At 47.3% G+C, this 14,351-nt stretch overlaps 1 protein-coding gene across 1 annotated transcript in view; it reads left to right on the forward strand.

Annotated features, from left to right (window-relative positions):
• GALNT17 (polypeptide N-acetylgalactosaminyltransferase 17) overlaps nucleotides 1-13,599 on the forward strand; it is a 456,103-nt gene extending 442,504 nt beyond the window's left edge. Inside the window, exons 10-11 of the mRNA XM_058680547.1 lie at nucleotides 12,609-12,776; nucleotides 13,311-13,599. Of these exons, the coding sequence (XP_058536530.1) occupies nucleotides 12,609-12,776; nucleotides 13,311-13,439 (297 nt within the window). The 3' untranslated portion in view covers nucleotides 13,440-13,599. The remainder of the gene's footprint in view (nucleotides 1-12,608; nucleotides 12,777-13,310) is intronic.
• The last annotated feature ends 752 nt before the right edge of the window (nucleotides 13,600-14,351 follow it).

Below are 14,351 nucleotides of genomic sequence, written 5' to 3' on the forward strand. Positions count from 1 at the left end.
ACAAAGCCAAGTTTTCACAGGTTAAATGTTGGGCTTCTGACATCCTGGAGAAATTATAAATGTTGATGGGGTTTGGGAGCTGAAAGAACGCCATTGGACAACAACCATAGTGATTCCCACTGTAATCCAGCTCTGGATTACAGAGCTGTTGTCTGATAAAATTACTGGAGGAAAATATGAAGAAAAAGTAGAATGTGACATAGTGTCCAAGTATCTCCCCTTGCACAGGTGGAAAGAGTAACTATACAGGGAGAAAATCAGAAAATATCAGCTTAACGAAGTGACCAAGATTTATGTGATCAATGCCATAACCTATTCCCCCAGAGGATGCCTTGGAAGCACACACTTCTCAGTTTTCTTGTAAACCATCAGACAAACCCAGCGGAATGGAAGACAGTCTACATAACACTGGCCCATGGCTCTTCAAAAGCATCGAAGGAGGCAGGCACTCTGCTTACTGATAACACACTGCTTGGGATCCCTGCTTCTCACACCAGAGTGCCTAGGTTTGTGCCTGAGCTCTGCTATCAACTCTGACTTCCTGCTAAAGTGCACTCTGGGAGGAAGTCGAGGACAGCTCTACTACTTAGGTCCCTACCCCGCAGACGGAGACCTAAATTGAATTCCATGCCCTTGGCTATGACCTTTGCCCAATCCAGCACTGGATGCTGTGCGTATCTGGGAAATGAACCAGTGGATGGGAGATCTTTGTCTCTATTTCTGTCTCTGTCTCTGCCTTTCAATAAATAAAAAATAAATGAATATGATAGATAGAATGAAGGGGAAGAAAAGACGGAACAGAAAGGAACTAGTTATATTTCCAGAATGTGAATAGGAACTCTCATAAACATCAAGGACAAAGAGTCAAAAAGTAGATGTTGTGTCATCTTGATTTGAACAAAACTCTACCAAAGCCATATTTCCCCTGGGTCACACTATGGGATTTTTGTAGCAGAAATTTAGAGTATTTTTTTCCCTGACATTAAAGCACATTAAAATGGACTGGTCTGTCAGCCCAGGTTTAACCTTCCAAAAATCACAATTTCCAGCTCATTTGGCAGAGTTTATAATGCTGAAAGCTCGAAGTTCCAGGGAAAGGCATTCTTCCAACGGATTCCCAGGAAATACTCTTGGTGGTTGAGAAGGATGGGGTGCAGTAGCTGGTGTGCAAATGAGAATGCTGCAGGAAGTGCACACAAGGGGCTTATTGCTTGCTGTGTCATGGCTGTGGGGGGAACCCACAGTGGACACTGCCTGGCCTCAGCTCCAGGACATGCTCAGTGTGAGGGGAACCACTCTGGGTGAGGAGGTCTACCCCACAAGCAGGGGTAAGCCACACTGTATATAGGTGGTGCGAGTTTGGCTTCTGAAACCAGGAAGAAAATACACAATTTGATCAGTGCAGAGAGGGCAGGGGGAATGCCTTGGAGTTATGCAAATGAAGAACCCAAAGCAAGACCTGAAGCATTGCAGATGGTCAGTGAAATGGGGGCCCTAGACTTGAATCTATACACATTGTACCACACGTGAAGATAACCAGGGCCACCTCTGACTCCGCTGTCATGGTAGCTAGCTCTGAATCCTAGCATGGGTGAGACAGAAGAAGGCTGGCTCCCAGGAGACATGCAGTTCCTTGCTTAACTGTGGCTCAGGGTTTTCACCTTTACAGTGGTGCTAGGCCATCCCCATCCTGCACTTCTTATTGAATTGGATGTTGTGTTGGATGAGTCTGTTCAGCTGTAAACTAGTGTTCGTGCTCTGAGCGTGACTAAGGTTGGTCAGGCTCAGCTACCATGTGCAGCAGGTGAAATGTGCTTATCACATTTTCATCTTACAGTGGGGTTTGATGCAAGGAGCATCTGAAGGCAGTTTGCCTGATCTGCATCAGTGAATAAGCCTAGAACAGAGTTCTTCGCCTACATCCCACCCACCCACCCACCAGGAGGCATGAAGGGGCATGAAGGGAGTTCACCAAGATTTGAGGCTACATGAACTGAGTCCCAGAGGTGTGAGCAGAGCACAGGGATAGCTTTGAGGGATGCAATCTCGAGACACCACCAGTGCAATCCAACGTTCAATCCTTCCAGGAAGCTGGTCCACTCCAAACAAATACACATAGGTTCTGGACCAAAACCAGGGAGACAGAGTAGGAGCGAGAGAATGCTAACAGGGTTAAGCAGGTGGGGATGGGAAGGGAGAGGGGACAGGTCTCACACAAGTAACCCAAGACCCAGTCAAAGGGAGTCCAGGGCCTACTCAACAAGATAAGAGCCTGAACATGGAAGTCACCAGTCCCTAGGACAAGTGGCTCTGGGAAAGAACAGAAAATCCAGAGAGCTGAAAAGGAGCTAGGGCCAGGAAATGCTGGCCCCAGAGGGTCATGTTGAAGTTGGTGAAGCAGGAGCAAGATCTCAGGCTTCCAATGGTGGATGAGAACAAGCAAAATAATCACAACAAATAAATGCACATGTTGTGCTCCTAGGCTTATTTCTTCTGCACAATGACCCCATGGGGGAATTCCTTAACTACCTCGTTTTGGAAGTTGAGGAAACAGAGTCCCATAGGGCTAAATTCAATGACTCGGAGTCATAAAACTGTCAGCTGAAACAGCTGAGATTTCTTAAGCAGACCCCACTGTCCCCACTTCATGCTGGTGATACTGGTACATCAAGACACAACTTCCTTCCCCATGTCACAGCTGATGAAGAAACACATCGATTCTACTCAAAACCACAGTCTTGATCTCATCACCAGTGGGGTGGCTGGGTGAGCTTCATGCCTAGGATTTTCTTCCTGGTCTCTGGTGTGCTCTCCTGCTACCATCTCTCCAGCCCTCCTTCACTCATTCCTTTCAGTTCTCATTCTGCTACTGTGCGTGCGGGTGCACACACACACACACATACACACACACACAACCTGCATAGTCCACGCTCAAACCATTACTGAAAATGTCCGGCAGAACAATCAACCCGGTGTTTTGTAGCACAATGAACGTCTTTCCATTCATCCTCAGAGCAAAGTACACTTTCTGGAAATAGGGCTGAATCCGGCCCCACGAGTCATACAGTAGGAGAGGAAAGGCTGAAAAGGGAGGCCCCCTAGGACCAATACAACCCCAAGAACTTGCCCTCTGTGTAGAAGACATACCAGGAGACTCAAAAGTTCATGGATAATAGAATTAAAATATAGATTTACTGTACACATTTGTAGGTAGCTGGAATCTAGGGTGGAACCAAACCTCTTAACTCAGGTGCTGTGATACGTTAACTCAGGCGCTATGATAAAGCATAAGGATGTCCCAACTCACATGATAACGATGAGGCTAAATGCCCCCAACAGGTTCCCCACCAGATGTAGCTTTAAGTGCTCCTGATGTTGATATAAGGTGAGGACACTAAGCCATGTCCATTTAAAGTGTCCAGTCAGGTGAGTTTTGATAAGTGTACGTTTGTACTTATGATGCTGTCTCTCTCATCCACAACTATATCCTAGACAGCCACTACTGATTCATTGTGTGACAACTTCTCTTTTCAGTATTGAATTTGGTGTCTGGGGCCAGAATATCCCATTTCAAAAGCTGGTGGGGACACAGCACCCTCTTAGGCCTGGGTCCCCAACATAAGGCCCCATCTTAGCGCTCAGCACAGCCTGTAGAGTCCTTCTCCATTGCTGGACTGCCTCTTAGTGTCCCAGCTTCCCACCTGCCCATGTCAGCAAAGCAATCAAGTCTTGTTTGATTTTTAAAATACGTGGGTGAACACACAGTCACAAGAAACGTGTGAAAGTGAGCCAAGAAGTAAAGAAAGAAATGTACCCTAAATGATGACAAAGATCTTTAATAGGAAAGCAATTTCAAGCTGTGTTTTTATTGGCATTCGAATGCATTTTGGTGTGTTTTCAAGTTGTTCCACGGTGATCTGTCTGGTTTTTCTTGATCTGACTAAAACCTGCCTTTTTTAGTTTTCCCTCAAGGCCTTTAAATTTGGGTTAATAGTTGTGTGCATTTCCTAGATCATCTCCAACAGAATATTTTTTTTTCCTCCTAAATGAGAATTAATTGTATTTACACTCAGATTTTTTTTTCTTAGTGCATCAGGATTGTGGGTAATGAGCTCATTTCTTCTCTTGAGCCCAACAGCCAAACTTAGAATAATTCCTGAAAGCCACAGCAACAATATCCACAAGAATACATTCACAAAATACAGCATTACATAAGGTACAAGAGAGTGCATCTGCATGGGAACTTTAAAATGTTTTTAAGGTTTATTTCTTTGAAAGGCAGAATGACATAGAGAAAGGAAAGGAAGGAGGGGTGGAGAGATGGAGAGAGAGAGAGAGGCCTTCCACCTACTGATTCACTCCCCAAATGGCTACCATGGCCAAGGCTGAACAAAGCCGAAGCCAGGAGCCAGGGACTCCATCTGGGTCTCTCACATAAACGTCAGGGACCCAAGCATTTGGGCCATCTTCTGCTGTTTTCCCAGCCTCGTTATTGGGAAATGAATCAGAAACAAAGCAGTTGAGACTCAAATGGGTGCTCCAATATGGGATGCTGGAGTTGTTAAGTTCAAAGTGCTGAATCACGATGCAGCCCTCTGGGTGGGGTCTTTAAGGAACCAGTGGGGATGGGGTGAGATGGGAGGTCAGGGACATCCTTTCTGCGCAGAAGACTAGAAGGGCTTTTGACTTTTTGAGAAACCTCAAGTCGTCTGTCAGGGTAAGCCCAGAAACCAAGACGATTCTCATAAGATTGGTAAAATTCTCAACTCATGAGCACCTCTTAAAGCTGCCTTTCTTCTCCACTGTGGCCTTCACTCGATAGCTCAAATCATCATCAGGCCGTCTACTTCCATGAGACCTCCCTGCCATCATTCTCACTCAGCAGCCGGTATAATTATCCTAAACCTCACGATGAAGCCAGATGCCTGAGCACAGTGTGTGTACACAGGAGTCTCCCTGCACGATACCCTGACCTTCAGCTCCACACTCTGTCAAAAGGAACTGTGCATAGCTCCCAAAGCTACATTTCCTCTCGTCTCCAGGCCTTTAGGCATGCAGCTTCCTTGTCAGAGCTGGCCTGCCCTTGTCCTCCCCACTCTGTTGGCTGGTTCTGTAAGGCTGGCCTTAAATGTCATCTGTTCTGGGAGTCATCTTCGACCTTCTTCCCTCTTTTAGAGAGGGAATCTTCCTATTCTGACTCTAAACACTTTGTCATCCTTGCCTTTTTAACTGCTTGCATCACCAAGCACTTTCTGTAAAGGCAGATACTGTGTATTCACTCATGATGTCAACACATATTTACCAAACATTCGTCTAAGAGCTAGAGACACAACAGTGGACAAAAAAAAAGAGCTTTTTCCCTCTGTGTTACTCACATTCCATCAAAGGACCAGACAATAAACTATGTAAATAAGGAAAAATAATCTCTTAGAGGATAATAGATCCATGGGGAGGTGAGTGTTAGAGGTGAAATTTTAAATAAGACAGGACGTCAAAAATATTGTAGTTGAGCAGTAACATGAAAGAGATAAGGGAATAATAAGCCATTCAAATGCCTGGGGAAAAGCATTTGGGAGAGAAGGATCAGCCAGTGTAAGGCTCTGAGTAGGAGCTGGCGTGGACTGTTCAGAGACCCACAAGGAAGCCAGGGTGGCTGGTGCAGAGGCAGCAAGGAGTGGCGTGGAAGGCGTTGAACTCAGAAAGCTGTTGTTGGACTATGTTGGGTCTTGGCAATTTGTTGATAGAGTCATGCATTTTGAGGTGAAGAGCATTGGATTTTTGAACAGGTAATGGTATGATCTGTCCCCAGTTAAAAGTAGCATAATTTTACATAGTATCAATTTTAAAAGGAATCCCTTCCCATATGGAAGATTGAGTGGGGTACAAAGTTGGAATTGGGGCATGAATTAGAAGGCTACTACAGTAGTTCAGGGATGAAGGTGACCTGGAACAGGAGTATAATGGTAGAGGTCTGATCTGGGTAGTTAGTTAAGGTCTGAATATGGCAGGTCAGAGAAAGAGGCAAGGAAAGGGTGAAACCAATGTGCTTGGTCTAAGCAACCAGGAGGATGGTAAGATCATCACCAGGACAGAGCCTGTACTAGAACAGTGGACAGGGCATGTTGAATGCATCAGAGAAGGAGTTTAGGTTCTGTCATGTATATCCGGAATGTTGATGAGACATTCAAGCGGAATGCCAATTAGGAAGTTGGATATACAAGTTTAGAACACTATTTGGAGCTGGAAAGTTTGGGCAGAAGTTTCTAAAATAGGCTACAGATACCATTAAAAACCCCGAGAATGGAAAGCTGGAGAGGAGAGGTTGCATCGTATGTGCCCGGCGTGTTATCGTCAGCCGAGTCGTCAGTGCATTATACAAAGTAGATGAAAAAGCAACTGAGAGAAATAATGAAAACTTTCAAAAGAGAAAATTCAATAGACTAATGCTGGCAGAAAGAACTTGGCAAGGCATTTAGAGATAATAGAAAGGATACCCAGGGCCAGTGATGTGACTCAGAGTTAAGCTGCCGTTCCACAGTAATGCTAGTTCAAATCCCAGATATTCCACTTCTTATCCAGCCTCTTGCTGATGGTCCCGGGGAAGCAGAGAAAGGCAGGTCAAGAGCTTTGATCCTGACATCCATGTGGGAGAAGGCGTTCCAGGCTCCTGGCTTTGTCCTGGTCCAGCCCTAGCCATTGTGACAATTTGGGAAGTGAACCAGCATATGGAATATCTTTTTTTTTTTTTCTGTTTCTTCCTTTCTGTCTGTGACTCTGCCTTTCAAATAAATAAAATAACTGTGTTTTAAAACATCAAGAAGAGAGAGAGAAAATCCAAGAGCAAAATTAGGAGGCAAATAAAATCGTGATTATTGAAAAATTTTCTGGGCACAAAGTTGTGGTTATGTCTGTAGCTTGAGTGAAGAAGTGAAAGAAAAAAAAAACTAAATAAAAGAAATGATCAAGATAATAGCTTGGGGTTCCTTCAATGGGAAGTAAGTCATAGACTGAAGGAAGTGACAATGGGTGAAGGAAGACAGCCATTTCTGTATAAGGGAGATAAAATCTCAATAGAATAGGAGATAAGATTGATGGCCTGGGTGACTGAGGGAAGGACCATTCTGGCTGACTGAGACACATGAGGTGAAAAGAAGAGAGGCCCAGGCACAGTAGGAGTGTTGGTCTGCAGTCCATGCAATTGTCCCCTGTTATGAAAACAAGAACCAGGGCGATACACAGAGCCCACAGTGTGGACTGACCTTGAGGTGTCAAAGCTGCCCGTGGTCATGGCAATGTCTCAGCAGCACTACTCGCACTAGCAATGGATATTCTGAAAAGGGAGTTAAAGAACACAATGTGTTTGCAATAGCCTCCAAAAAGAAAGAATGTTTAGGAATAAATTTAACCAAAGAAGTATAAGACGTGTACAGTGTAAGTGAGAAAACATTGTTGAAAGAGATGAAAGCCCTGGGTGAAAGGGATATCCTATGTTCCTAGACAAGGAGGCGTAATGTTGTTAATATGGTGACGCTGGCCAAATTGATCCTTGGATTCGGTACAAACTTATCAAGATTCCAATGGCCTTTATTTGCCCAAATGGAAAAGCAGGTCCTAAAAGTTGGAGTAGTTGGAACACTATTGAGAAAAGGAACCAACGAGTTGGAAAACCTATCCTTCCCAGGTCTAAATCTCATTACAAAGTTAAAATAATCAAGACAGTGTAGGACTGGCATAAAGAGAGATGTGGAGATCAAGGGGAATAGGATTGAAAGTCCAGAAATGCATCGCCACATTTCCAGTCAATTGATTTGTGACAGGGGTGACAAGAAACTTCAGTAGGGAAAGAACAGCCTTTTCAACAAACGGTGCTGGGACAGCCAGATAGCTACATGAAAAGAAAAAAAAAATAGGACCCCTACCTTATGCCATACAGGAAAAAAAAGAGCTCAAAATGGATCAAAGAATAAGTATAAGGGCAAAAAAATGATAAAATTCTTAGAAAACATAGGGAGGAGTTAATCCTCCTGACCTGGGATTTTGTAGTGGTTTTTTTAGATATGATCTCAGAGGCATGGACAACAAAAGAGAAAAAGATAAAGTGGATATATCAAAATTAAACGCTTTTGTGCACACAATCAAGGAAGTAGAAAAAAGCCTACTGAATGGAAGATGTGTGCCAGATCTGAAAAAGATTGAGGTTCCAATACATGAAGAATCCTTACTACATAAATACATACATTCTCTATACACAAAGAAGCACTCAGCAGCAAAATACACAGTATCCTTTAAAATTTTTTTTTAAAAAACGTGGAGGAATTTTTTTTTCCCAAGCAAGATCATAAAATGACCATCAGCCCAAGGAAAACAATGCTGAACATCATTAATTGTTTTTTTTTAAAGATTTATTCATTTTTTTATTACAGCCAGATATACAGAGAGGAGGAGAGACAGAGAGGAAGATCTTTCATCCGATGATTCACTCCCCAAGTGAGCCGCAACGGGCCGGTACGCGCCAATCCGATGCTGGGACCAGGAACCTCTTCCGGGTCTCCCACGCGGGTGCAGGGTCCCAATATATTGGACCATCCTCAACTGCTTTCCCAGGCCACAAACAGGGAGCTGGATGGGAAGTGGAGCTGCCGGGATTAGAACCGGCGCCCATGTGGGATCCCGGGGCTTTCAAGGCGAGGACTTTAGCTGCTAGGCCACACCGCCGGGCCCTTGATCATTTCTTAGTCCGTTTTCCAGGTGATGGGAATCTGGATGGTTGTCATTTTTTGGCCATTAGGAATAATGCTACTGTGTCCACCCATGTTTGCTGTTTATAATGTGAGTACGTTTTCAGTTCTCTTAGGTATACATCCTGTTCATTGTCGGGTCATATGGTAGCTTGCTGTTTTAACTACTTGAGAAACTGCCACACTGTTTTTTCCAGGCAGCTGTAACCATTTTACACTATCATCAGCAGCGAGTGAGTGACGCTTCCAATTTCCTCACATGCTGGCCAGTTCATGTCATTGCCTGGTTTTTTGGATTTTACCAAGTGTGACGAGGCTTTTATGGTTCTGATTTGCATGTCTTTAACAATTAATGATGTTCTGGGCCCTGCGGCGTGGCCTAGCAGCTAAAGTCCTCGCCTTGAAAGCCCCGGGATCCCATATGGGCGCCGGTTCTAATCCCGGCAGCTCCACTTCCCATCCAGCTCCCTGCTTGTGGCCTGGGAAAGCAGTTGAGGACGGCCCAATGCATTGGGACACTGCACCCGCGTGGGAGACCCAGAAGTGGTTCCAGGTTCCCGGCATCGGATCGGCGCAGCACCGGCCGTTGCGGCTCACTTGGGGAGTGAATCATCGGATGAAAGATCTTCCTCTCTGTCTCTCCTCCTCTCTGTATATCCGGCTTTCCAATAATAATAAAATCTTGTAAAAAAGAAAAGAAATGATCAAGACTGAGAAGTGACACACAGTCATGTGGATGCCTGCCATCTGAGTTTTTAACAGCAGGTGACGGGGGCGGGGAGGGGGTCAGAGCAGTTCCAGAAGCCATGGAGGTAGAGAATCCAATGTGGCCAGAACATTCTTGAGGCAATCTATGGCATCTCTCAACAGAAAGCAACTGGGGCGAAGTCTTAGACTTGAACATGCTGAGGACAGACTCCAAGCAAGGAGCCATGAGGGTTGAGGAGCCACAAGAAGCAGGCAGCACCGTGACAGACCCCACCCAGGGCTGGGACAGCCTTAGGGAGAGCTCTGCACACGGTCAGCCCCAGGGCCCATCTCCCTCTTGCCTTTTTGGGAGGGGAGCAGATGTGAGCTCTGTTGGTTGCATTGCCCTTCAGACAACAGTGACTTCCTTATAGAGACATCCTCGGTGTTGGCCTCTTGGCCAGGCCAGAGGGGCCTCTGCACATGAGGCAGCATTTTCAGGGTGAGAATCCACCTCCTCTAGGCAGTGAACCCTGCTCAGGACCTCAGAACCATCCAAAGCCATGCTACACAGCCTGGGGCTGGCATTTGGCACCTGTCAGGTCTTGGCAGCCTGGGTCTGGCTTTTCTGCCTTCGCAGGCCTCGGGAAGGAGAACCACCAACTCCCAGTGGCATTCAGCTCCACTCTTTAAACATCTGGGTCATAGACACGCTCGGTTAATTAATGTGCTTTGCACTGCTCACTTGCCTGCTGGATAATGGATTGATTCATAATTTCAGTAAGCAGCTGTGTATATCTTTCCCCGGAACATAAAGGCAGCCGGCTGCCATTCATCACTTTGCATTTGGTGAGTTTAAATATATTCAGGGAGACATTGTCTGGGGAGGACTCCTGATTTTCAGATCATTTTTTGCCACTGACAGTTATGCTGATTTGGAACTAATTTTGGTTTAGAGCACATGTTAACCGCATCTCTCTCAAGGGCACTTAATAAAGACCCATTGCTTGTTCAGGGGAGCCGGCAGGCTCCCCTCGTGTGATGACAGCCAAGGGTTTCTAAGCAGCCACCGCCAAGAGTGATAACCCCTGTAGAGACTCAACCCCTGGCTTCCTCCAACACAGGATCTTCCCTGTCTAGACCCAGGGAACATGTGTCAGGCATTGTGGGACAGATGAAACACGCACCAGGCAAAGATCCGCCCTGCTGTGTGTGTGAAAGGGTAGGGAAAGGGCCCCCTGTTGCTTGGCTGCCAGGCAAAGGACAGCCAGGCTATGGGTCTCTGGGAACCCATGGAGAGTGCCAAACAGCCTGTAAGAAGACCAGAGGTCGTTATGCCTTTGTTTCATCAGCTACGACATGGGAAGAATAATAGAAGCTATTTCACAATGGCTGACATCACCAATTCCTTATCCAGTGTTGAGACATGGCACAGTACATTCCTTCAGTGCAAGTTATTTTAGGCCCCAGCTACCCGTGTAGGAGTTCCTGGCTCCTGGATTCTGCCTTCAACCCACCATGGGGATTGTGGGGAGTGAACCAGCAATGAGCTAACAAAATCTCTCACACACTCTGCCTCAAAAAACAAACAACAACAACAACAAAAACCTAACAAACAAATAAACAAAAAGGAATGGCCTCCAGGAGAAGGAAAACAAATGTGTCTGATCTGTGAATTATTATAGGAAGGCTTGCCAAGACAACACCATCTCTGGATCAGTTGACCACTGCTGTATAACAACTATTTCTGATCTGTGAATTATTATAGGAAGGCTTGCCAAGACAACACCATCTCTGGATCAGTTGACCACTGCTGTATAACAACTATCCCAAAGCTTACTTAGCCTCATGTCCTACCAGCTGCTGGCAGATTGGCAGTCTGATCTAAGATGACTGCTTCCTCTTGCTGGGCAGTTGACTGGCTCTTGGTTGGGCCACACATCTCCCATCCTCCAGCAGGATAGCCTGGGCTACTACCATGTGGCAGCAAAGATCCAAGACACTGAATGATTGAACGGAAGTGCGCAAGGCAAATGGTCCGTCTGGAGACAGGCACAACCTCATTTCCGCCACATCCTACGGACCAAGGCAACACTGCGAATGATGCAAAGTGTGGGCAAACGTGTTGATGGCAATTACTGCAAACTCATATCGCCAAGGGTTTACAGAGGGAAGAGGGAGATTGGGCGTATTTCCTCACTCTCCCACAACCCCCTGGGCCTTGCAGCGGCACTAACTTAAGGCCACTTCTGCTTGTTATCAGCAGGAGAGGCCTTCAGAAGCTCTTGGAAAACGCATATTTAGTGAACAAAACTGCGCATGGACTTCAAAATTGTAACTCCACTTTGAAACCAGCTTTTTGCAACATCCACCTAATGTTGCACCAAACACCTTGCACATAAAAATTTCTCTTATTATTTTCATCGTGTGTAACACATTGCTAAAGGTGGAGTTACTGAATTGGGGCAATGGACCCTTGACAAGCGTGGAGTATCTAGTTAGGAGTCCTCCACTGGAAAGGTTGTTGTGATCCACATGGGAGAGGGTGCGTTCCGGGGTGACCTTGCCAAATGACAAGAGTCTCCTTTCCTAAGTGTATTCTCTCCTTGTGGTTTTGCTTTTCATTTATTTTGGTGCCGATGAGGTTGAATACTGTCTCGTGTCCTTCTCTCTCCTTAACTGATTCTTTGGGATCTTCGATAGGATGCCAATTCATAAGTGATAAGGAAATGTTGACCCAGAGAGGCCAGAGCTCTGACTCGGGATGGCCCAGCCATCTAGAAGCAGAGGCAAGCATTACAAGTCGCCTCTGCAGCTCTTTGTACCCCTTCTGCCGTCACTGTGCTGCTGGCTCAGGCGCAGAAACGTGTGTTATGTATGTATTGAGGCATGTGCCCATGTGTGTGCTGTGTGTATGTTGCTTCCATCCTGAGACTAGAGGAGAAGATCAGACAGCGGTCTCCGGGAATCTGCATCTGGTCCTAGAGTTTCCTAGAACAGGATAGTCCTGGGAGTTGGGGCAGGGAGGGGTGGGCAGGTGGAGGACAGGACCCAATGAGTGGCTTGGTCTGCAGTGTTGGCAGAAGGCAGGACTGAGGCTGTGGGTACATGCACCCTCTGTGCCCTTGCAATCTCACCTCTCCCTCCGCCTGCCTCTCCCCGACCCCTCTGTTCTCTCTGCAGCTTGCCCGCTACACCAAGGAAGGTTTCCTGCACTTGGGTGCCCTGGGGACTACCACTCTGCTCCCTGACACCCGCTGCCTGGTGGACAACTCCAAGAGTCGCCTGCCCCAGCTCCTTGACTGCGACAAGGTCAAGAGCAGCTTATACAAGCGCTGGAACTTCATCCAGGTGAGTGTTACCTGAACAGCGGCCAAAGGCCACAGCACGTGATGTGCTGTCAACCACAGAGGGAAAAATCTGACTTTTACAGGGAGCCCCAGAAAAGAGCAGTGCCCAGGGCAGGTCTTCCAGCTCTGACCTAGATCAGGGACTCAATGCCCTTTCAAGGGAAACCATCGGGCAGGTACCAAGTGCAGTGCCCTAACTAACTCTTGCACAGGTACTGGGCTGGCCTTATACATCCAAGGAGGAGAATAAAGCTTGAAGCCTCTGAAATCTGCTAAGTACTCATAGTCAATAGCAGGGAACAGCCCAGAAAAGTTCCCATCCTGACTGCATCTGCCACTCAAAAACTTAATGAAGCTTAAGCTGATGTTAGGGTCCCCAGAAGGGGTCCTCATCATCTCTACCCAGATCACTGTAATGGTATATCATACCCTGTGAGAAGCCACATGCAATCATCTATGCTGGCTAAACATCTCCATGTTTCTCTCTATCTTACCCTCCCCTCCCTCCTCCCTCCTCGCCCCACTACCCCTACAGAATGGAGCCATCATGAATAAGGGCACAGGGCGTTGCCTGGAGGTAGAGAACCGGGGCCTGGCTGGCATCGACCTCATCCTCCGCAGCTGCACCGGGCAGAGATGGACAATTAAAAACTCCATCAAGTAGTGGGGAAGGGGCTCGGGCACCTGGAGCCTGGCTCTCGGGACACAGCCCTTCTAGCCTCATGGACCAGCCACCCTGGCGGAGAGACAGCAACGAGCCAACAGGCGCTCGGGGGGCCTCCCAGGATTTCTCCAGGACAGCAGGGGATTCCAGGATGGAGACTTCATGTTCCCTACTCGGCTGTCCTGGGAGGCTCAAGAACCCCCATTCTGGAAAAGAGCCCCTCGCCCAGCCTTTTCCTGGGAAGCCGTGTCTTCTGCAACCTCGAATGTGGGCCTGGCAGCCAGCGCTGAGGCTGTGTGCACCTCTTCAATGCCCTCTTCCACCCCCTGTCGGGATCAGGGCTGGGTCGAGGGTCCCTCCTCTTCCTGGTCTTTACAGTAACCACAGCCCCTCAACATGGCGGGAAGTAGCCAGAGGCTTCTGCTGCAACTGAGCTTCCTCTCCTGGGCGGAGGCAACAACATCCCAAGACTCGGCTGCTTCCCCTGAGGTTGCTTCGGCCCATATGCCCATTCATACCCCAAGGCAGCTGCCACCCCCCAAACCTTCCCATCAGTGTGGCTTCGGGGTTTGCACCTCTGAGATGTCCCAGAAGGAGCTAATGCCTCTATTCCTGGTTATTGGGGCACTGGACTGCTAGAAATGTGCTCAGACCAGCAAGCCCGCCTGGTTCTCTGGAAGGATCCAGAGACAAACAGGCTGAGCATACCAGAGGGTCTCTGTGGCAGCCCCGCGCTATGCTGGTGCTAGTGAAGGAAGCAGCAAACGTCTCCACGTAGGGGCTGGAGCCAGTGCAGCGTGGGGATAGGGGCTGGTGCCTGGAACCTTAAGGTCGCTTCCTGTAGTCCCTCACCCCCACCACTCGCACCTCAGCCCTGCTGGGGCCAGTGGGGAGATGATCATATCCTCTCTT

Source organism: Ochotona princeps, chromosome 24, assembly GCF_030435755.1.
Source record: "Ochotona princeps isolate mOchPri1 chromosome 24, mOchPri1.hap1, whole genome shotgun sequence".
Classification (NCBI taxonomy): Eukaryota; Metazoa; Chordata; class Mammalia; order Lagomorpha; family Ochotonidae; genus Ochotona; species Ochotona princeps.